Source organism: Mustela erminea, chromosome 17, assembly GCF_009829155.1.
Source record: "Mustela erminea isolate mMusErm1 chromosome 17, mMusErm1.Pri, whole genome shotgun sequence".
Lineage (NCBI taxonomy): Eukaryota > Metazoa > Chordata > Mammalia > Carnivora > Mustelidae > Mustela > Mustela erminea.
In genome coordinates this window covers 42365630-42388055 of record NC_045630.1, presented here as the reverse complement: position 1 = coordinate 42388055, position 22426 = coordinate 42365630, and the positions used below count along the sequence as shown (strand labels likewise).

Here is a 22426-nt window from a genome sequence, read left to right as displayed (position 1 = left end):
TGTTCCACCCATTCCCAGGAACACAAATTGCCCACAAGACAAAGGGAACCCACAGTAACTCTAGGCCTTGGGTCCTGTACCCTGCCATGGTCCCTGCCCCCAGGCTGTGCCCAGAATATAGCCAAGTTCATACAGAGAGGGAAGAGCTCCCTCTGAAGCCGAGTTCACTGACTCCTTATGAGAGCTTAGGGGGCACGCAGGCCTCTTTGGGCTTGCTCACAGTCCAGGCAGGGAGGGGTCAGGGAAGAAGGAGGGGCAGGCTCAGCTGAGGTCACAGCGACTCCTGGGAGGCTAAGTCCGTGCTGGGCCAGTGTGGCAGCAGGAAGGAAGGGTGAGGTCTCCGGCCACCAGCTCCCAAATGCACGCAGACTTCTGAGCACAACCCCAACCGTACAATCGCTCCCAGGAACAAAGGCTGTGGGAGCTTTTATTATAGGCAATTACCCTGGGCTCTCAGAGCTGGCCCGCCCACCCGTCCGCCCGCTGTCTCCAGCTAAATGGACCCTTTGGCAGCTTGGCAGGAGGGGGAGGGGAGAGCTGTACAGGCAGGAGGGAAAGTTGACGTCTGGTCCTGGGGCCGTGGGGCTGGGCCGGGGGACCCTGTGAGTCTCCAGTGCTATTGAGATTCTCTTCCTCTCCCCAGTTTTTCCTTTTTTTCAACCCAGATGACTGGGACTCTGGGCTCAGCACTGCTGTTAACTCGCTGTGTAATGCAGAGCAAATCTCTTCTCTGGGTCCCTACATCATGGTCCATCATGGGTAGAAGAGGTGACCTCCAAGGCCCAGATCAGTCTGGTAGTCCAGGGGCGCGTGAAGTGTTTGCTGCCCCTGCAGGGCTCTCCCTAAGCCACCCGAGCAGTGTTGAGCTCCTGTGTGTCTGTAGGCCCCTGAGCTGGGGGCTTGCGCTAGAGCAGGGTAGGGGGTACTTAGACAAAGCAGGAGACCTCATCTTGCCCTGGTCAGTCTGATGGGGTCGCTCACCACTACTGCCAATTCCATACCAGCCTGATGTTCGAGTCTCGGGGGGGCAAAGAAAAACTGGCGTTGGTTGGTTTCTTGGGACAAATGAATATAGACCTGGGCCGTGTGAAGAGATGCAACATCCTAGTGAGAAAGCAATGGAACATTCTACTGGGGAGAGGAAATTCTAGGTAACGTACACGTTTCACTCAATAGCATCATATACGTAGAGCTAAGCATCGCCTGACCCAGCACAGACAGCAAGAAGTAGCATTAGAGATACAAAGAGCTTGGGGCACCTGGGTGGCTCAGTGGGTTAAAGCCTCTGCCTTCGGCTCGGGTCATGATCTCAGGGTCCTGGGTCGAGCCCCACACTGGGCTTTCTGCTTAGCAGGGAGCCTGCTTCCCCCACTCTCTCTGCCTGCCTCTCTGCCTACTTGTGATCTCTGAGTGCCAAATAAATAAATAAAATCTTAAAAAAGAAATTAAACTACGGTGAGTGCTGTGAAGTGTCTAAACCTGGCAAATCACAGACCTGTACCCCTGGGGATAAAAATATATTATATGTTTATAAAAAATTTTAAAAATAAAAATAAATTAAAAAAAAATAGTCAGAAGCTCTGCTTCCTTATAGAACTATATATACGAATCAACCATCCACACAGGCACAAAAATGGCTGCCTTACTTGATATTATTAAAAAAAAAAAAAAAGAAATACAAAGAGCTTGCTTTCATGCTTGTTGGTGCCATAATTATGCTGTCAGGGTGAGTGGGTGTGCACTGGCCCAGGGGCGCCGAGGAAGTCTCTAACCTTCGTCGTTTCTACACCCTCATCTCTGTCTGCCGCCACCTCTCCAAACTAGGCCAGGGCCCCAGGCCTCCCCTCACTCTCCAGCCCGAATGGACAGTTTCATCTATGCCGCAAGTTGGTTAGAGGTTGAACCAGGTAGAAGAAAACCGTAAGCCTACCCTCCTGACACCACGGGCTGTACCCTCCTCACTGAAGTCTGACCGACGGCCAGCCTGAGGCGGGAAGGAGAAAACTACTGGAAAAAGAGAACACCTGGGAAGTGGGAAAATGCAGCCCCAGAGCAGTGAAGCTGTAGGGGGCTCTTTTCCAGAAGAGCAGAGGAGAATGAGGTGGAAGATCGGAGGGAACCAGATGTATGAGAGCAGACGACCTAGACTGCGGACTGAGAGGCATTTATGCCTTCTCTGGGGTCCAGAGAGCAGGGGTGACCAGAGAGAGGCAGTGGCGGGTCAGAGACGAGGCAGGAGATAGGCTTCCTTGGGAAGGTCGGCACCCGGAGCCTGTGGACAAATATGGCTAAGGAGGGGTAAGGCAGGGAAAGAGACGGCGGACATATCTGGTCCCTGGAGAAGCAAGGGGGCAAGACCAGGCTGGAGACAGGAGGGAGGGGGGGGAGGATAATCTCTGCTTCTGTGAGCAGCTGGAACTTTGCAGAAGGCCAAGGTCCGGGCAGTGGGAGGGACAGGGGTGCAGGAGATTTCCATGAAAACAGGATGTCTGTGCCCTCTAGAGAGCAGATGGCACCTCCTTGGCTATGCACCTTGCGAGGGTAGCCCAGCCTGGCCCTTGGCAGTGGGACCCTTGGCGGCAGCTCCAGGCCCCGCAAGGTGTACTGGGCTCCCACCCACCAGCCAGCAGCATCTAGGGCCGTCCTCCCTCCAATCCGCCCTTGCCCAAACCATGATCCTCCCTGCAACCCAACCCAGGGCCTGAAACAGGCAAAGTCTAGGAGGTGGATGGAGAAGAAAACGGCCCCTTGAGGTTGGTACAACACATTTCCATTTCTGTTTAAAAGGAAAACATGCAATAAATGTTTGCGGAGTAAAGGAAATGTGGTTCTATTTAGGCTGCATTGAAATGTTCAAAGGAAGAAGTTCTGACCTCTTTGGAAAATGCCAGAGTCTAAATCTGCCAGGGGACGTGTAGGGTAGATAATGTAAAATCTTAAACAATTTAATGCCTAGACATTTTTCCCGAAGATTGAATTCAAAATGAAGGACATTAGGTAGAAGGAAATCAGGTAGGAGAAGAAAGCCAGAAAATCACCAGGGAAACACTGTGCTGATGGGGAAAAGGCCATTCAAAGGAAGGTCAGCCCTGCATGTGTGCTTCTCGGAGTTCTCTCATCAGCTGGAGAACCTGGGCCGAGGTCACAGGGGACAGACAGACAGATGGGAGGGGCTCCTTAGGAAAAGGAACCAGGGCGGCTGTGTGGGCGGTCTGTCAGGCAGAAGAGACACTCCCAGAGCAGGGATCACCCAAGTGAGAACTCGCTTTGATCAGGCGACCGCTTGAATTCCTGCCGTGATGGGAAGCTCACTGCCGCATCAGTCATTTGTAAACCTCTTGGGTTGCTGGAAAGTTCCTCCTCCTGAGTTTCCAATCTATCTCGGGTGGACTTCTAACCACGATGATGCCGACTCAGGGTTCTGGAGCCGTACCAAGTAAATCTAATTCATCTTACGACATGACAGCTCTTCAAATATTTGAGAACAGCCCTCAGACCCTCTCTAAGCCTCCCTTTTCCAAAGTAAACTGCTTCAGCTCCTTTAATCATTAATCCAATGCCTTTTTTGGATCCCTCATCAACCTGTTTGTCTTTCTTGAAATGTGTTTTTGGGCACCAATGCCCTTTTAAAATGTGGTGTTCCTCACTGTGATACTCTGTAAGAGGCCTGACCACACGGCGAATAGAGTAGGACTCTTGGCTTCCTGGACCTGGGCCCCGGATGTCTGTGGAGTAAGAGTGCCTAGAACTTTTCAGAGACCGAGTCACACTCTTGCTTCTAGAAGTGAAAGCTCCTAGCAGTGCCCCCCCCCCACCCCCCAGATGCTCTGCAGCCCCAGAGGAACAACCCCCCTCCCAAGACCACGCGTGCGCTCCCCCCGCGTGTTCCCCGCCGCCACCGGCCACGTCCTGGGAATGGTGTACAAGCTTCTCTAAACCCCAGATGTAAGTGGGTTTCTCCTCACACCAGTGCAGAGAAAAAACCCAGGAAGTCAGGCTAGCCTGGGAGGTATTTAATTTGCATTTGAGCATTTCCAAACGGTGTGATACTTAGTAATTAGAATTTGGTTCATTTAATGTGGCCATTTGAGTACAGTTACACTTTTATTTAAAAAAGGATATATATACTCGATGGACTGAGGTCCCCCTCCTCTTCAGGCTGGCTTCTGGGTCCCCCGCTCCACGCCTCCCTGCTTCCCTGCCCCCCTGTTCCCCCAGCTCACCTGTACTGGAAGGGGGCCACTGTGGCCGTGACTGGCTGACTCTGTTGGTGGGCTGAGGCGAAGCTGATCACCCCCGGGGTGGGGGAGGGGCGTTTGCTCTGCACAGGGCTGCACCCTGGGGAGGAAGCCCCGGACACTGCCCCAGCATCGGGCTCCAAAGACTTGGGGACCCCTGAACGTCTGTAGCTTGTATCTCTTTGATCCTTTCTTGGGTAGTCAGGAGGTCTTCGACCTTCAGGAGCCCCTGGTATTTGAGTTTCTCCGCGAGAGCTTGGTCGGGATGGGCTCCTGCCCCGGCTTTGGAGGACTGGAATCCCTTCTTGAGCCACCTTCTTCTTTCCCTGGATGCCTTGTGTCTCCCCAACTCTTCTGGACCCAGCGCAGCTGGAGAGGGCGGCTTTGGGGGTTGCCCTGGGACTGCTCCATGGGGAGCTGGAAAGGCCTTCGCCACCCTCAGCTGACTCTCTCACCGTCCCAGAAGACTTCGGGGAGCCTCTCCCCCGGGAGGCCTTAGGAGAGGAGTTTCTGGAAGGGCCTCCTGCCCTGCCCAGTCTCGGCGAGGCTGCACGCTGGGGGCTCAGGGCCAGGCCGGCCTGGCGCGGCCGCAGCTGGGGAGAGGCGCCCGGGGTATGAATCCTGGTCTGGGAAGCAGCTCGAGGCACAGGGATGGAGGAGGTATAGTGGGGGCGGCTGGCAGAGTTCACGTTGGCCATCCCATTCATGGTTAGCAAGCAGCCCTGAGGACTAGTGTCCTGCAGAGAGAGGAGAAAAAAGAAGATGGTTAGGCACCATCCCAAGCTTCTGTCCCTGAGTGTGTAAAGATGATGCTGAGGTCAGGGGAGGAGGCACCAGGATCCGGGCCAGGCGTCGGGGCTCTTGGCTTCACATCCTGACTCAGCCAGTGCCTGCCTACCTGACTCTGGGCAAATCCCCATTACCCCTCTGCTCTGAAGTTCAAGTGCAAACCCTATGTGAAGTGCTTTGTGAACTATGATCCTCTGTACCAAGGAAGTTAATTTAACTTTCCTTGCTTCTGCTCCCCTCCACTGATCAGGGACAGGCTCTCCTTCCCACAACCCCTCCCTCTCAAACCCTTCCTTGTAGCCTGAGTCTAGAACACCCCACCCACAGTAAACCAACTCCCTTGGACCCTCAGCCTCTTCTCTGCATGTTCCTTCCACCTGCCACTTTATCTGATGAAAATGCCCAGGACACCTGTCCAGTGGGATGTCATCTTCCAGATTCCACTGGGCTCAAGGTGACGTAGACAATCTTAATCCTCACAAATCATAAACTTGTGAACCTCCCCCGACCCTAGGCTCCTGCCATCCGGCTCATACCATTCACTGGTCCTCACTGACACCATCTCCCCTGTCCCTCCCCATGTCCCCACCCCCTCAGTCACTGGAGATTTGGGCACTGGGCTCACAGTCTTCCTCACAGTCATTCCCTATGCACCCTCTGGCCCAGAAGTCAATTCCTTCTCTCCCAGACCTAGGTCCATTAATTATCCCATCCCTCTCCCGTATCCTCAACCTCTCCCCCTCTACAGCTTCTCTTCCCCACCATGTTAATTAATGAATTAATTGCTCTATTAATCACTTCCACTTCCAAGGGAATTTGAAGCCATTTACAAAGACACGATCCATCAATTCCAGATAGATGAAAGAGTTAAATGTAGGAAATGTAGAAAATGAAACCATAAAAGAATCTGCAGAACATATGCATAAATTTTTCCATAATTTTCTTGTGGGAAAGGCTTTTGGAAGCCCCACGTCAGAGGCAGAAATTATAAAGGAAAAACACTGATAGACTTCGGTGCAATAAAAATGAAAATCTCTGTATGGACACAAAAGCCCTTTTTCAAAGATTCCAGCCATCAATAAACTATGAAAATACTTGCAACCTATACGGGGGCCAAGGGAATTCTACCAAATCAATAAGAAAAAGCAAATACCCCATAGAACAAAGAGCAAAAGATTTGAACAAGGAATTCACAAAATAATACATACAATTGGCCAAAACCTAACAAAAACAAAAGGTTTCCTTAAAATTGAAGAGATATAGATGAAATGTTATCATGTCATCATGAGGGTGGAGACAGAGGACTTATGGGCAGAGAAAGGACCAGCACAGTATGGCTGGTCCACTGAGACCCCTGGGGCGCCCCCTTTCATACTGCAGACAAAGCTGTCAGCAACTGCGCAGGACTGGCTATGTCTGTGCTCGACCCTTCCCTGACCTTTGTCTCTGCGGTCCAGGACCAGTTACAGGTTAAACTGTGAAAAATCCATGCAGACCGCTAAACATTGATGGATTAAGAGTCAGGGCTTAGAGGACTGCTCTGCTAACGGATGAAATAATTTCCTCTAGGAAGAGAAATACTATGACCCCCTCCTCCTTTCCTCTAATTTGTACGTTAGTGACTTGATGTCATTATTGGATGAACTAAAGTAGCCCCCACAGCCTCCAGAAGAGAAGGCAAAGCCATGTGTGTTAACGTACCCACACCAGCCTGCTTCCCCTCCTCCCTGGCTGCCCATCACCCAGGCCTACAGGACCATGTTCAAGGCTTGCCTGACTCCTGCTTCCTTCCCATCTATCTTGTGCCCAATGACCAGGCTGTAGACTGAAAGGACACTCTAAGTCACCCTCTGCCTGCCCACAGTCTCCCGTGCAGGGCACCCTGCCCTGTCCCCAGCCCCAACATGCCAAGGGCAGCCCCACAGGAGGGCCTGAGAAGTATTTTCACAGAGAGATCTCAGAGGCTGTCAACAGGTACTAACAGCAGTCTGCAAAATAAGCACAGGATAAAATCTAGCAACCGGGGTGCCTGGGTGGCTCAGTGGGTTAAGCCGCTGCCTTCGGCTCAGGTCATGATCTCAGGGTCCTGGGATCGAGTCCCGCATCGGGCTCTCTGCTCAGCGGGGAGCCTGCTTCCTCCTCTCTCTCTCTGCCTGCCTCTCTGCCTACTTGTGATCTCTCTCTGTCAAATAAATAAATAAATAATCTTAAAAAAAAAAAATCTAGCAACCGCCGTCAGGTGGAGAAACAGGGGGTCTTTACGATAAGGAGGAACACCATGCTTTAGAATTCTTCCCCACTAGAGGTAAGAGGAGATTTACTTTGTCATCCTTCTCCCATCCAGCCACTCCCCTAGTTATCAGCGACAAGCATCAGTGACCAAACCGAACAGGACCAGAAGGATAAGAATGGACCTGATCAAAGGTGTGCGTTGTCCCTGAGCTGCTGACTGTGGCCTCCAGCACAGAGCTAAGCCAATCACTGGTTAATTGAACTAACCAGCTGACCACCCATGAGAAGGTCCTAGGACCACAGAGCCACTGCAGCCCGCACCCCTGAGACTTCAGCATTCCCGCAGTCAATCCCTCCACTGGCACAGTACCACACAAGCTAGTTCTGCCTCTCCTCTTACACCTAGTCCCCATCAAACCCCAGTGTGGGGACCACGGCCATGCAGGCATCCCAGCCCACCCCCTCCAGGAGCTACGTCTGTGACAGAACCCAGAACCGCCTCTTGGTGCTGCCTGCACCTTTCCTGTGAACTGCTCCCCTACCCACGCTGTAGTGCCCGGGGTTCCCCTCAAGAGCCCAACTCATCTACGTTGTCCTCAAAGCATCCCCAACTGCCCTGGGCCCAGGCTCCCCTAGGCCCTACATCGAGGACTGGCCAGATTTCCACCACGAGAGCCTTAAGTCCGAGGAAGCTGCTTTGACTTCACTTGTTAATGGAGCAGATGCTGTTGCTGCTTTCTCTGGATCCTCATTTTTTCAAAAACTCATGGGAAGAGTATTTAAAAACCTTCCTGTGGGGGTGCCTGGGTGGCTCAGTGGGTTGGAGCCTCACCTTTGGCTCAGGTAGTGGTCCCGGGGTCCTGGGATCGAGCCTCACATCACGCTCTCTGTTCAGCAGGGAGCCTGCTTCCTCCTCTCTCTCTGCCTGCTTCTCTGCCTACTTGTGATCTCTGTCTGTCAAATGAATGTATAAGGTATTTAAAAAAACAAAACAAACAAAAACCCTTCCTGTGGCAGGTCCTAGGAGCCCCCCCACCCTTTCACTGTAGCTGGGGCCCTGCTCTCTCCTCCTCCTCAGAGGACAGCCCACACCTAGACACAGGAGGTGAGGACCACCATCCCAGGTGGGAGTCTGGCTGAATCAGACCACCTCTGCGGTGATGGAGGAGGGATCCCCAAACAGTGTTCTTTGAGCCTGTCAGGAAAGAGGCTCAAAGGAGCCTTCCTGGTTTGCCTTTACAGTGGGAACTCACAGGTGCCCAGGATGTTTAGAGAGATCTCAAGAGGACACCCAGCACTTCTCTCTTCCCCCAGACCACATCAGTATCTTGCTTTCACTGAGCCATGGTTTCTGATCCTTACAACAACCTTCCAAAGTAGCTTTTATTATCCCTATTTGCCAGGTCAGGAAAACAAGGCTGGGAAGGTCAAGTGAGCTGCCAAAGAACACACACAGCTAGAAAGCAGTGAAGATGTGATCCAAAAGCAGATGAGGGGAAACCTGAGGCCCAAGAATGGATTCCCCAGACCACAGCCATCAAATGCACGTCTGGCCGCAGGATGCGCTCCTCAGCCTCCATGTCAACACTGTCCTTGCTGTGACTGACAGCTCTGGGCCTTCCAGAGATTGTGGAGGAGCGAGGAACGGGGTGTAAATCTGGTTCACAGGGTGGAGACCGGAAAAGAAAATCAGTCATGGGCAGCTCTGGAGGAGGTCTCCTCCTTCTCCCTTTTTCTCCTTTCTTTCCCCAAATTCCTCAGCTCTAGCCAGCTTTCCCTGCACCCTTCATATCCTGTTTGCATTTGGTGGTAGTGGGAGCCAAGATGGTCCTAGGGTATTGCCCCATAAGAGGCTGAAGGCAATGAATGGGGTTGGGGAGGGAGATAATGGGCTAAATCCAGTCTGGCCACAGGCTTATTATGCCTAGTTGGTAGCAGGTGGCACACCTTGGGATAGGTGGGGATTGAGGAGGAAGACTATGGAGTTCTAAGTGTCTAGCAGATGGGAGGCATGTGGGAAAGGGCAGAGAGTGCTCATGGGGGGCGGGGTGCCAGCTGAGACGCATGGACAAAGGTGCTTCCAAAGCTCGAGGGTGAGGTCTCTGTCTGGATGATGTCTCCTGGGCCCCAACCATATACCTACTGGCTCTGGCATCCAAGCTGCGTTTTTAATGGACCAAATGATTTGGGAGACTCCCATGTTAGCTCTGGGGCTCAGTTTCTCCCATGAAATAAGGACAGCGCCTTCCCGCCTCCTTGCTCCCCATGTCTTCATGTCCTGAGCAAGCCGAATAAGGTGGTATCTAGAAAACGTTCAACCTCTTGGGATATTAAGAAGTATTAAAGTCACTTTCATAGTATATAACGGGGTTCACTGTAATGGTTTCCATTTCCTGATTCTCACTGTCAGACAAAAATGTCCCAGAGAAGCAGGACAATCTATGTGTCTCTTGGACAGAGCCTGTTCAAGCCAAGGAGCTTGGCTAGCAGTACTGATCATCTTTTGTCATACCTTCACAATACACTGGGGAAGCTCATGGGCTGAAGGCTAGGAGCTGGGAGTGTTAGCAAGGAGCCTATTTCTTTCTTAGGTAGACATGTATGTACAAACATGTGTGTGCACGCACTTGTGGTTTGGGGGGAGCCTACCAGATCCCCTACTCCTAATCATGCTCTCTCTTCCTCCTTCTAAGTGCTCTGATTGGAAATTACACTTAACCTCAGTGGGCAGATTCAAGAGGATCGCAAGTGTCCCTTAGTTCACTCGTTCCAGGGATCCCTGTCCTTAGTAAATTATATTAGGGAGTCAGTACTTCCCATTACCAAAGCTCACTGCACTTTTGAAAGGATTCACAACAGGATCCCTTTGTTCATCAATACACACCTTGGCTGAGTACCTCCCATATGCCAGGTGCTTCGCCAGATGCTGTGGCAATTGCAGTGGCTGAGACCCAGGCTCTGCTCTCAAGGAGCCAACAACCTGGTAGGGAGAAACGTGCACAGTCACCACAGGCACATATGCTGTGTGTCAAGAGAGGCAAAACAAAGTGCTATGGGGATCTTGCGTGTGTGTTAGTCTGATGATAAGGCAGAATTTGGGAAGGCTTCAAGGAAGAGGCAGCAGTGGGGTTGGGGGCTGGTGGTCTGAGGTCCAAGCAGCAGTAGATTTGATAACTGAATCTCCCATGCCCATGGTCTGTCTATTAGCGCTCCAACACGTACTCTGCTCTTCAAAAGAAATTCTGTGGAGTGTTAGCAGTAAGAGAATGCTCTGGAGCCCCGGTGCCTAGGTCCAAAGCTTGGCTCTGCCATTTGCTGATGATGTGATCTTGGGCAAACTGCACAAACTCTGAGCCTGTAAAATGAGGCTGAGACCAGGACCTACCTCTTCATTGTTTTGAAGCCTAAGTTACTGAATAAATGTAGTGCTTAGAACAGTACCTGGGACACAGTAAGGACTCAACAAGTATTGTTATTATGGGGTCGCCTGGGTGGCTCAGTGGGTTAAAGCCTCTACCTTCAGCTGAGGTCATGATCCAAGGGTCCTGGGATGCAGCCCAGCATCATCGGGCTCTCTGCTCAGCAGGGAGGCTGCTTCCCCCTCTCTCTGCTGCCTCTCTGCCTACTTGTGATCTCTGTCTGTCAAATAAATAAAATCTTTTTTTCAAAAAAGGTATTGTTATTATGATCACAAGGACAAAGAACCTTTTTTTCAAGGCTCCTCAGATGCCCAGGGATGGAGGCTGAACTTCCTGGTGTTTCTGGAGCCTCCAGCAAAGCAAGGGAGGATCAGAGTATCTGCCAGGCTCCAATCAGAAACCTACAGTAGCAGCAACAGGAAAAACACTGCCTGTGCTGGCTGTGGTAACACCCAAATGCCCACCAGTGGAGAGGACAGGAAACTAGACAGTTGGAAATATTGTAGTGGAAAGAGCAAGGCCTTTTGAGTCAAGAGAACCTGGGTTCAAATCCTAGATCTGCTACTTCTTGCTATATGACTTTAGAGAAGCTATTTTAACTCTTCTGAGCCCAAAGTCCTCATCCACAAAAAGCAGTCTTAGAGATGTGTAACGATTCAATGAGAGAATAAAGATGAGATACCCAGCATGGAGCCTGGCACATAGCAGATGCTCAAGAAATGACCAAAATCATGTTAAGGAGAAGAGCTGCCCTTCTTCTCAGAACAGAGACAGACAGACTGAGACACAGACTGGAATAGTCTGATGGATGGCAGGTGAGTCGAGAGGCCAGTGGCTTCCAGGGGGAAGGGGCACAGTCTCGGTCCCTGAACAACATAGTGTGCAGCCCTACCCAACACGTACTTCCCCCTTGTTCCACTCCACCTTTTCCAGTCAATACCTGGCTATCAATTCTCTCTCGTCCTCACCCTGGGGCTGTTTTATTTTTAAATCCAACACTTTTCAGTTGCATTTACCAAGTGTGTGCCAGGCACTGTTCTGAGTTCTTTCCCTATATTAACTTGCAATCGCCCTACGATTTGGTGGTATTACATTATCATTCCCCCATCACAGGCAAGGACACCAAGGCACAGAGAGGCTAAGGAATTTGCTTGTGATCACACAGATAGTAAATGGGAGAGACAACATTAGAGAGGCACAGTGGAGCCACCTGGGCCTGTTACTATTCTGCTCTGTTGCTCAGCCTGCAGCCTCAATCCAGGCCTCTCCACTCCCCATCCCACGGACTCCCTTTTTCAGCCTCGAATCATTCTGGCTTCAGGCCCCATCAGGACAAACAGAGGCGACTGTCTCCTCAATGCTCTGCAAACCCCAGAGCCAGGAAGTATTTTTGGCCTATAAATATTTCACTCTAGCTCAGAATGTGATGAGAGGTTAAGCGCCAGCTCCCTCAGATCTGCGGGGGCCAGAGGCGGGATGAAGGGTGGGAGGGCGGGCTCTGTATTCAGAGGTCCCTCCCAGGTTTGGAGGACTAGCCAAGCTGCGGGTTCCCAGCCAGGACTCTCCGCCGCCCTTTCTGCCCTTGAGGCTCCCGCAGCAGCGGCGGATGGGCGGGTCCCGTGGGGCGGCGGCCGTGGTGCTGATAGGACAGCTCCTCCAGCAGTGGCCCGGTTAAAGGAGCCGCGTCTGCGCTTTGAGAATGTAGTTAGGATGCCCATTTCAGAAAGTCAGAGTATTTTAACTACAGCATCGAGAGGCTGGATATGGAAGGAAAGGGAAGAGACAGAAGGAAAGGGAAAGGAAGGAAACGGGAGGGAGGAGGAAAAGAGGGAAGAAATGTTAAAAAAAAAATGTCTGGGAGATGGGACTCTGGGTGCTGGTCAGATGATTTCATCACATGCTGAGTAAATTTGGTCAAATTATTTCTCTTCCCTAGAGTGTTATTTCAAGACTGCAAAATAGGAAGGAGAAAGTTGTCTTCTCAAGAAGAAGGAAAGAAAAATACTGAAATAATTCATGGTAAAGGTCCGGTGTGTCTCTGGACTCCAGCACTGAGGTACAGACCCTGCACAGTAGAGGGTGGTGGTTAAGAACACAGGACCTGGAGCCAGAACGACCCCCTTCCTACAGCTTTCCTCTGCATCTTCCCAACACCCCTCTTTTTCCCCACCCCCAGGCACATCTAGCTCCTTCCTAGCTTCTGGTCCTAAGCAAGTTATTTTAGCCTCCTTGGTCTGCTTCCTCATCTGTAAAGCAGGAATAACAGTAATAATAACAGTATCTATTTTATAATGTTTTTTTTAAAAATTCAGTGAGGTATAGAAAAACCACTCAAGACAGTGCCTGGCTTATACAAACCCATACAAATCATTGAATAAAAGCTAGTTATTGACTCAAATAGACCATCAGCACAGCATGTATCTCCTTCTCTCTGTTCTACTCAAATTTCCTACTGGTACCTTTTGTCACCCACTCCTGTCACAACAACATAAATGTTATCACTGTATGTTTCCCTCTAACCTAAATTTCTATTTCCTTAGTTGAGTATGAATAGGACAGTCAGTTTACATGGAATTAGGGTAGGGAGGATAAACAAAGTTGGAGAAGTTTCCAAAATAAACCGTGGCTGGGGTTAGTGAGAGAGGTGGGGAGACGTCTTTCACGGAGTCCCCTCTGAAGTCGATGCGGTCCTGAGAGCACGAGCAGGACCCAGGGGCAACCTCTTCAGAGGCAGAAGGTGGACAGAATGACTTTCAGAGATCCAGACACCACAGACAAAACTCCTGGACTCATGTAGGCCTCTTTGCAAGCTTTCTTCCTCTAACTGTGACATTGTCTTCTGCCCCTGAAAACCTGACCTGTTCCTGCCAGGGCCATACCCCAGATAGGGGCTTGCTTCTGGTTGGAGGCGCAGGTGCATCTCTGGAGACTGATCACCTCAGCGAACAGAGAGCTGTGTCTCCTGATGCCCCAGCAAAGAGGTGACTTGTGTTGCCTCACCTCTCAGCCAAGTACCATATAGTGACACACTCACACTGACACACACACTTATGTTGCCCCACCTCTCAGCCAAGTACCATGTAGACAGTGACCCGCACACTCACACGTCTACACACTGAGACACATGCACACACACCCCATCTGTAGCTTCAGTCTGTCTGCTTGCTCTCCCTGTCCCCTCCCTTTGGCCCATCTCTCTCATCCAGCCCAGAGATGAGGGGTTGCTCTGTCCCCCCATCTTTTTCCATCTCAAGGGCTCTGGGCTCTCCAGCAGTATGCTCACACGCTTTCCCTGGAAAAATGGCCCCCAATACCCTGACTATGTGTACACAATTTTCATTTAACATTTGTGGACTACAGACTTGCTACAACTCACACATGGAGATCGGGATGGGGGGCTTTGGGGAGTTGATAACATCCCTATGCCTAGAGGAAGTAACTTGTCCCAAGTCACTGCTGAGTAATGGGAGTGCCTGGGGTGACTCCTGGTCACAGTGTCTTCCCTCCCCATAAGACCCCAAGGCTGGGAATCATGGGGAGGTCCCCTGGGCTGAGGAAAGGACTGCAATGGCCCTTTACTAAATGTTTCTCCTCCTTACGCAGCCTCTTATCTCTGCTAGTCTCTCAGGACAGAGATAAAGGTCTGAGATGTGGGTACACGGCGGTGGGGCCAAAGTAGAAAAGATCTGAAGCCATCCCCCTTCCCCAAGCCCTTAGCCTATAGACCCCGGCTTTGGGCTCCAGTAAACCAGCTGAAGGCCGTGCAGCTAGGCTCGGTCCTTGGCAGAGAAGGTGATCATCCCCATCAGGATTGAGAGAGGGACAGGATGGGCAGCCAGCCGTGTTGTCTTCAGGACAAGCATGGACAGAGTGGGCAGAGCATTGGCAGGAAGCAAGGAATCGGGTCGGCTGGCCAGGACTTGGCAGGCACAGGATGGGGGTTCGGTGCTCCAGCGCCCGCCTGGCTGGCTCCTGGCTCAGAATGGGGATTAGGACTGTCCACAGGTGCAGAACTCATGACTCTCTTCCCCATCTTCACTCCTGGAGCCCAGAGTTCTGCCAACACCCTCAGGAATTCCTTTAACCTTAAAATGGTAGGATGGTCTTCTTTCTGGCCAGATGGCAACATGTTCTTACAGAGGAAGATGGGACTGGCCAAGTGAATCTCAGGTAGTATCAAATAGCTCAGTTTCCTGGCATTTAGAGTAAATGATCACGGTGGTGCCAACACCCTACCCTCAGGCCCAGTCTAGCTGAGCCCGATCCCCTCTCCCAGGAGATGGCTTCTAAACACTGTATTGCCCAGACCTGACATTCTCAGAGCAAGTCCATCACACTCCCAGAGAATGTTCCTTAGCCTCACGACTACTCTGGCTAAGCCCAGACCGACAGGCAGGACAGACGCGGCAGTCAGACAACCTGTGTGGGAGAGATGGTCGCTGTTCCTCCAACACTCCTCTCAGAACCTCCTGTCCCCTCTCCCAACACTGGAATTTCTTCCAAATGTCTAACTTCCCAGCCCTCCTGCTAAGACTCCTGGTCTTCCTGATCCTTCAACCTGGGGGGGTGTTTCTTACCGCCTCTGGCCTTGAGAGAAAAGTGAATTTTGAGCTCCAGGGAGGGGCCCCAGAGCCACGCAGTTGAAGACCTGCACTGTATCAGCGTATCGGTATTTGTCACTAATTTGATCCATATAGACGGCTCCACTGTCAGGCTCCTTGGTTCCTTTTCAATTAGCCAAGAGAAATGATTTAATGCTAATGAAAATCAATGGTTTAAAGCTGTCCCACAAATCACAGGGGGCTGGAGGCTTGGGTTATAAATACCTCCCAGGAAGTTGAGCTGGCATGGGGAGTACGTGCCGCCGTGATCAGCTTTCCTCTGCTCCAGAACACCTCCTGCTGCTCACCCCTACCCCCACCCTCACCCCGGCTCCAAAAGCCCCTCTGGGTGCTCCCAGAATGTGCGATGCTTTCCTGGAAGGCAGATGAGAACCTGGGAGTTCTCAATCACAAGAGGACCGTTGCCTAGGCCCCTGGGGAGCTGCCCCAGACAGTTCCTGCTGTACCCCCGTCGCATTCCCACCGACCCGTGTGTGTGTGTGTGTGTGTGTGTGTGTGTGTGTGTGTGTCTAGTTACTTCCTCTAGGCCACCGTTACAGAGCTCTGGCTTCCCAAGCAATAGCTTCGATTCCAGATGGACCCTCGAGCTAATGAATGGGGGAGGAGCAGGAGTTAAGTGGAGCCTTGGGGGTGGGGGAACTCATCTCCAACAGAGAAACTGGAACCTTCGTAGACCCCCGGGCAGCGAGCCAGATGACTGCCTCTCCCACCAGACCTGTCAGCTCCATCTTTCTCACACTCACTTTATTGTTATTTTTTCACCCAACTCAAAGCCTGCAATGTTCTTCCGTGGATGGTTTTTCCAGCCAGGCAGATGGAGGGCATATCACTCCACAAGCCTCACATACTTTCCAGGCCACAAAGTCCAGGGCCACGGGGCTGGGGCAGGGGAGGGAGGTTCCTTGGTGCTGGGGTAGGAGAGATCTGGGGGATTCTGGACCCCTCTTAAAGCCATCCAGCCCAGAGGCCCTGCGACCTTGCCACACGGAGGCTAATCCCCTGGCTGGGACGCCACATCTGGGCATCTGGAGAGGGCTGGACTCTCGATCTGACTGCGAACCCATCAATCAGACTGGGCTGAGAGGTGCGGACCAGACCTCCCGCCAACTGAGGTCAGCCATAGGCTGGCTACGCTGGCAATGAGCTCTACTTTCCTCAAAGACCTCAGAACGTGGGAAGGGTGGGAGTGGGGTAAGAGGCATGAGTGGGGAGTTGGAGGCAGAACCAAATGTCAAGAGTAGCCCTGGAGTCAGACCACTGGACTGGATTCCAGTGCTAAGTAGCTCCCTGAATTCTTTAGACTCTAGGCCTCAACTTTACCATCTGAGAAGTGGGGCAAGCAATTCTAGCATGAAAGAGAACCCAAATTATTCCTCATTCGTGAGCAGTGGAGAGGGAGAATGGGGTACCTGTGTGTCTTGAGCAGAACCGAGCATCCCTGCCTGCTGGCCCCACCGGCTTCCCTCAGAGCCAAGCTAAAACCATGCCTGGGTCCCCATTCCTGCCAGTACAATGCTGCCAAGCCAGGACAGAGCCTCCAACCCCCACCCCCCTTTCAGCAGCAGCACATTCGTACAGGACTCATGCACAGAGGAACAGCCAGGCCTAACCGCAGCCCAAAGCAGGGGGCCAGCCTGCGGGAGAAAAGCATCCCCTCTCCCTACTAACACCAATCATGGGGAAGTGTCTGGTGGGCTGTATGGCTCCCACAGTGTAGCTCCCCAAGGCCCAGAATCCTGCCAGGCACCAGGAGGCTAACAGGTGAGCTTATGGGGTTCCACACCCCTGAAGCTGGGAGCCCATCTCCTACCACGCTGAGCAGACCTAGGAGCGCACCTGTCTCACCATGTCCACACCTGGGGCCTCACTCAGCTGTCCTGTACCTCCCAGCACAGGGTCTCAGAGTGGGGCCACCTCCACCTGGAAAGGCGGTCAGGTGTGACCAGAGCTGCCCAGCAAACAGAGCTGAGGCCACAGGGCCACCTGAAGTGGGACCATTAGCATTTACATATTTAGACCAGAAACCCCACAAGCCAGCCAGATCAGCACTGATTACCCACCCTGCCCTTAATGACCGCAGGAACCTTCTATAACTTTCTGGGGTGGTGTTCCCAACGTGCATCTGCTATTTTATAAGCTGGGTAGTTTCGGGAACATTACTTATATTCCGCAAGCTTTGACTGTTTCATTTAAAAGATACGAGTATCCATCTCACTGAGCTGCTATAAAAATAAGATGGGATAACGGTGTGTCTTCGTCCATTTGTGCTACTTTAACAGAGGAGCACAGACTGGGGGGCTCCTAAGCCCCCCAGAACTTATTCCAGAACTTATTCCCAGAACTTATAACAGAACTTATTCCCAGTTCTGGAGGCTGAGATCATGGTGCGGGCAGACTGGGTGTCTGGTGAGAACCTGCTTCCCGGGTCCCAGATGGCTGCCTTTGGCTGTGTCCTCGCAGGGCTGAAGGGCAAGGGAGCTCTCTAGGGTCTCCTTTGTAAGGACACTGATCCCATTCGGGAGAGCCCTGCCCTGATGACAAAATCACTTAGCAAAGACCATACTTCCTAATACAACTACTTGGAGATTAAGATCTCAACTGAGTCGCTGGGGGTGGGGTGGTAGGGGGAGACACACAAACAATCTAAAGCGGAGTGAAAAATGCTTCGCACAGGAGCATGTGGAAGGAGCTTAATAAAGGTTAGTTCATACAAAAATAACAAAGTACTCATCAGAAAAAACTTGGAGGGGCGCCTGGGTGGCTCAGTGGGTTAAGTTTGGCTCAAGTCATGATCTCAGGGTCTGGGGATAGAGCCCCGAATCTCGAATCGGGCTCTCAGCTCAGCAGGGAGCCTGCTTCCTCCCCCCCCCCACCCCCGACTGCCTCTCTGCCTACTTGTGATCTCTTTCAAATAAATAAATAAAATCTCTAAAAAAATTTTAAAAAGAAAAAAATTGGAAAATCTAGAAAAATACAAAGAAGAGAAAGCCTATCATCTACAAACCTACTAGCCTACAGTAACCTTTTTAAGTGTTTTGGTTTCTTCCAGGCATTTTACTATTCACACTCACATATATTATACATCTATAATATAGTACACATACATAGCATACATATACACATATATATTACCATAAAATTATAATTACACTAATCATACATGTCATGTCTCTTCACTTACTAGGAATTAAGCATTTTTACTTTTCATCTAAAAATCTTGAAATTTTTTTTTTTAAGATTTTATTTATTTGATAGAGATCACAAGTAGAGAGGCAGACAGAGAGACGGGGGGAAGCAGGCTCCCCCAAAAGCAGAGAGCCCAATGCGGGGCTTGATCCCAGCACCCTGGGATCATGACCTAAGCCGAAGGCAGAGGCTTTAACCCACTAAGCCATCCAGGCACCCCTTGAAATTGTTTTTAAAAAACATCCTTATTAAGAGATCCTAAACCATCCCTCAAGTGCAGTATACAGAAATGACTTAAGCATTCCATCATTACTGGCCACTCTGGGTGTTTCCAACTTTGCACTGGTAGGTACAATGCCGTGATAAGCACACAAACAAGCTTTGCTCAAGTCTCAGCTTATTCCTTGGACTTCTTTCTTAGAAGGGGAATTACTGGGTGCAGGCAAGCAGCTTATGAAGCCTCCAGGTCATGAACTGCAGAGAAAGACTGAATCAACGTGTTCTTCCTCCCGTGGTGCTGACCCTCTGACTCACTGCGTCCTTCCTCCGCAGCCATGAGGACCGTCCATCAGAGCAGCCTAGCTCAGCAGCGGGGCCGCAGCCTCTGCTGGGGGCCTGGCCCTCCATGTGGCCACACACGCCAAGAGCTTTCGCAATGTTCTTGAACAGTCAGGCCAGGCGGGGGAGCAAAGCCGGAGGCAACAATGTGTGCAGTGGCGCCGCCACCAGCAGAACTTGCTCTCCATGCCCTCTGGACACAGAGAAGAACAAAGGAACTGCTCTCCTTGGGGGATGTAAGTGAGAGGCTAGGAGAGCACTGTCCATGAGGACGACGAAATACTGGACCGGTTTCTTCTGCTTTGGAGGTCTGGAGGGGCAAAGGATGCTCAGGGCCAGGGGCATGGACAGGATGACAGGAGGAGCCTTGGCCTTAGCACAGAGGCTTGATATACACGACAGTACCACGGGGGAAAGTGCCAGCAAGATGAGGTGTTTGGGTGGGACTGTGGAGTCCCCACAAGGGCCAGCCACCAGGTTATAGGGGTCTTCCACATACCATCCACGTTGAACAATAAGTAAGTCCAAGAAGGCCCTGCTTTGCCTGCATGAGGGTCCCTGGCTGGTCCCTGGCCACTTGCCCAGGTAGATAGGTCCTAGATGTTCTGACCGGCTTAGGCTTCCTCCCTCTTTCTATTTTTTCTTTTCTTTTCTTTTCTTTTTAATATTTTATTTATTTATTTAACAGAGAAGAGAGAGAGATCATAAGTAGGCAGAGAGAAAGGCAGAGAGACAGGGGGAAGCAGGCTCCCTGCTGAGCAGAGAGCCTGATGTGGGGCTCGATCCCAGGACCCTGAGATCATGACTTGAGCTGAAGTCAGAGGCTTAACCCACTGAGCCACCCAGGCACCCCCAAATAAATAAAATCCTTCCTCTTTCTGAGTCCACCACCGGACCGCCATCCCAGGTGCGCCGTAACCGTCAGGGAATGTCTGTCAGGCCGGCAGCACCGTGGCTGAAGAGCCAGGGTCCCCTCTGAGAACAGCGGTTTGGGCACCTGGAAATCCAGGGCTGTCCTCACTTCCTTTCCCACCTCCTCTTTCCCATCCTTTTCCCTGCAGGCTTCCTCCAGACCTCTGGAATAGGAAGACAAAGGGGCGGGGCAGGGTCGTTGGGAGGCAGAGGCTGCTGAGACCAACCACACTGCCTGAAGCTGGGCAGACCACGAAAATCTCACAGGGTTCACACCCACAGTCCTTGGGCAGGAGCTTGCGTGGTTCAAGGTCTTGTTGATGACAGCCCCCACCCTCCAGCTCCTCTCCCTGGCTTTCACCTTCCCCAGAGGTTGCTTGCTTCAAGCATGGCCCTGTTCAGAGACACCCCTACCTATCTCCTACTGAAAAACACTCCCCATGACCTCACTCCAGCAACGACTGAAAAATCCTTCCCTCATCCTTCCTGAACTGACCCACAGAAAGGTGATCCCGTGGCCCAGCCCCGCCCTATCTAAACACAAAACGTCTGTGGCTCTCATCCTTGGCCCTCGCAGAAATGTCCCTAGGTGAGACTCTGCATGCAGACTGTCACTCTCGCGACTTGTTCCCTCACGAGGTTTCAGTTGAAGCTATTTGTGATGTTCTCCAGGGGCCCTGAGAGCAAGCAAGTTGTAGCTGGTAAAATTGCACGAATGGGGCTCCTGGGCGGCTCAGTTGTTAAGCGTCTGCCATGGGCTCAGGTCATGATCCCAGGGTCCTGGGATAGAGCTATCGGGCTCTCTGCTCAGCAGGAAGCCTGCTTCTTCCACTTCCACTGCCCCTGCTTGTGTTCCCTCTGTGTGTGTGTGTGTGTGTGTGTGTGTGTGTGTGTGTGTGTGAATGTGTGTCAAATAAATAAAATCTTTTAAAACAAAACAAAACTGCATGAATGTCCTGAAATACAGGGTCTCACCACCTCCTCCTACCACCACCTAACTTTTTTTTTCTCTCTCTCTCTCTCTTTTGGCAGTACTCGTTGTCATGGAGATGCTAACACAATGGGGCAGGTAGGAAGCCTGTTGCTTGGCAACGAGATGCTGGAGGTACAGGATTGGTTGCTGAGGTCTAAGGGAGCAGAAAGGATGATAAGGGGAAGGTGGGAAAGTAGAGAAACACCCTAGGGGGACACAAAGGCACGGGAGAGGAAACAGAAGACAGGACCAGGGTGAAGAGGAAAAAATAGAAACTGGAGAAGAGAGAACGCGCACCCTCCCTGGGGCTGGGTCACCACTGTGTATTTGCTTGGATGCCCTCGGTAAAAACAACAAAACACAACAAACATTCATATATTTTCACAGCTTCATTTACATTGTAGCATGACGAGTGGAAATTAAGACAAAAAGAAGTTCCTAAAGATCAGAGTGGGAAAATTCTACAGGGAGACTCTACCACACAGTGGAACAATGCCAGGTTTTAGATAAAACATTTGGGTTTGAATCTCCATTCTACCTATCCCTTAAAGTGAGACCCCCTCAAGCAACATGACCTCTCTGAGCTTCAGTTTTCTCATCTTCAAAATGGGAAGAGCAACATGCCCCTCACAGGCTTGTTGCAAGAGGCAGCGAGCCAATGAGTTGAGCGCTGGCACGTACTGGGTGGGCTCAGGAAGGGGTCGATCCCATGGTTACAGCTGTTGGCCTTCTGTGACCAGCCCCCCATTGTTCATCTGAATCACCATGATTCGGACCAGAATGGACAGGCTGTGTGGTGGAGCGGAAAAAGCCCGTTCCCAATGTCCAAAGACATTGGCTTCCATCCATACCAACATGCCTACGGTCTGAGATGCGGGCGAACTATTAACCTTTCTAGGTCGAGTTGCTCATCTGTGAAATGGGGATAATAATCCCTCAGACAGTCATTAGGAAGATCATATTCAAGTAGGTTGGTCAAGAACCTACCCTAATCCTGAGCCCCATGGATGTCCTAAACACCAGGCACTCCGTCTCCTAAATGCCACCGGCCTGCAGTGGAGATCTATAGGTCTGGGCTGAGGCCACACTCAGTCTTCCTTCAAGGAAGGGAAGGGTTCGATGGTGTCTGGGGGTTCTTGCTGGCACCCGAATCACACGTGATTAAGGCGAAGACAGGGGAAGAGGGAACACAGACCGCAGAAGACAAAGTGAAGGCACATCCTCCAGGCTCATTTCCAAGCAAATTAATTTTGCCAAAGCAATGACTTCTGTCAGCAGGAGCAAAAGGCAGCAGGGGAGGCCTGACAGCGGTGAAGGGTAAAGGCACACCACCACCATTTCGGCCTTGTTCTCAATGATGAGCATTTCCATGCTGGGACCACGTGAGGACTGTTTGTGAATGCAGAAGTCACTGCGTCCTTCAAGAAGAGGGGTTCAGGAAGGCAGGACAGAGGTACGTTACCCTGGGACATGTGGAGCTTTGGGAAACCACTGGAT

At 51.4% G+C, this 22426-nt stretch overlaps 1 protein-coding gene across 9 annotated transcripts in view; it reads right to left on the bottom strand.

Annotated features, from left to right (window-relative positions):
• The window catches only part of NAV1 (neuron navigator 1), a 251598-nt gene that overhangs the window by 172937 nt on the left and 56235 nt on the right, over positions 1-22426 (bottom strand). For 8 of the 9 annotated variants that reach the window (XR_004279990.1, XM_032317504.1, XM_032317497.1 and 5 more), the window contains exon 2: positions 4224-4975. Coding sequence is in view for 8 of the 9 variants with exons in the window: in XM_032317504.1 (XP_032173395.1) it covers positions 4224-4945 (722 nt within the window). In the remaining variant the exon portion in view is untranslated. Of the gene's footprint in view, positions 1-4223; positions 4976-10143; positions 10168-22426 lie in introns of those variants that run through there. The other variant, XM_032317498.1, reaches the window with a different exon arrangement.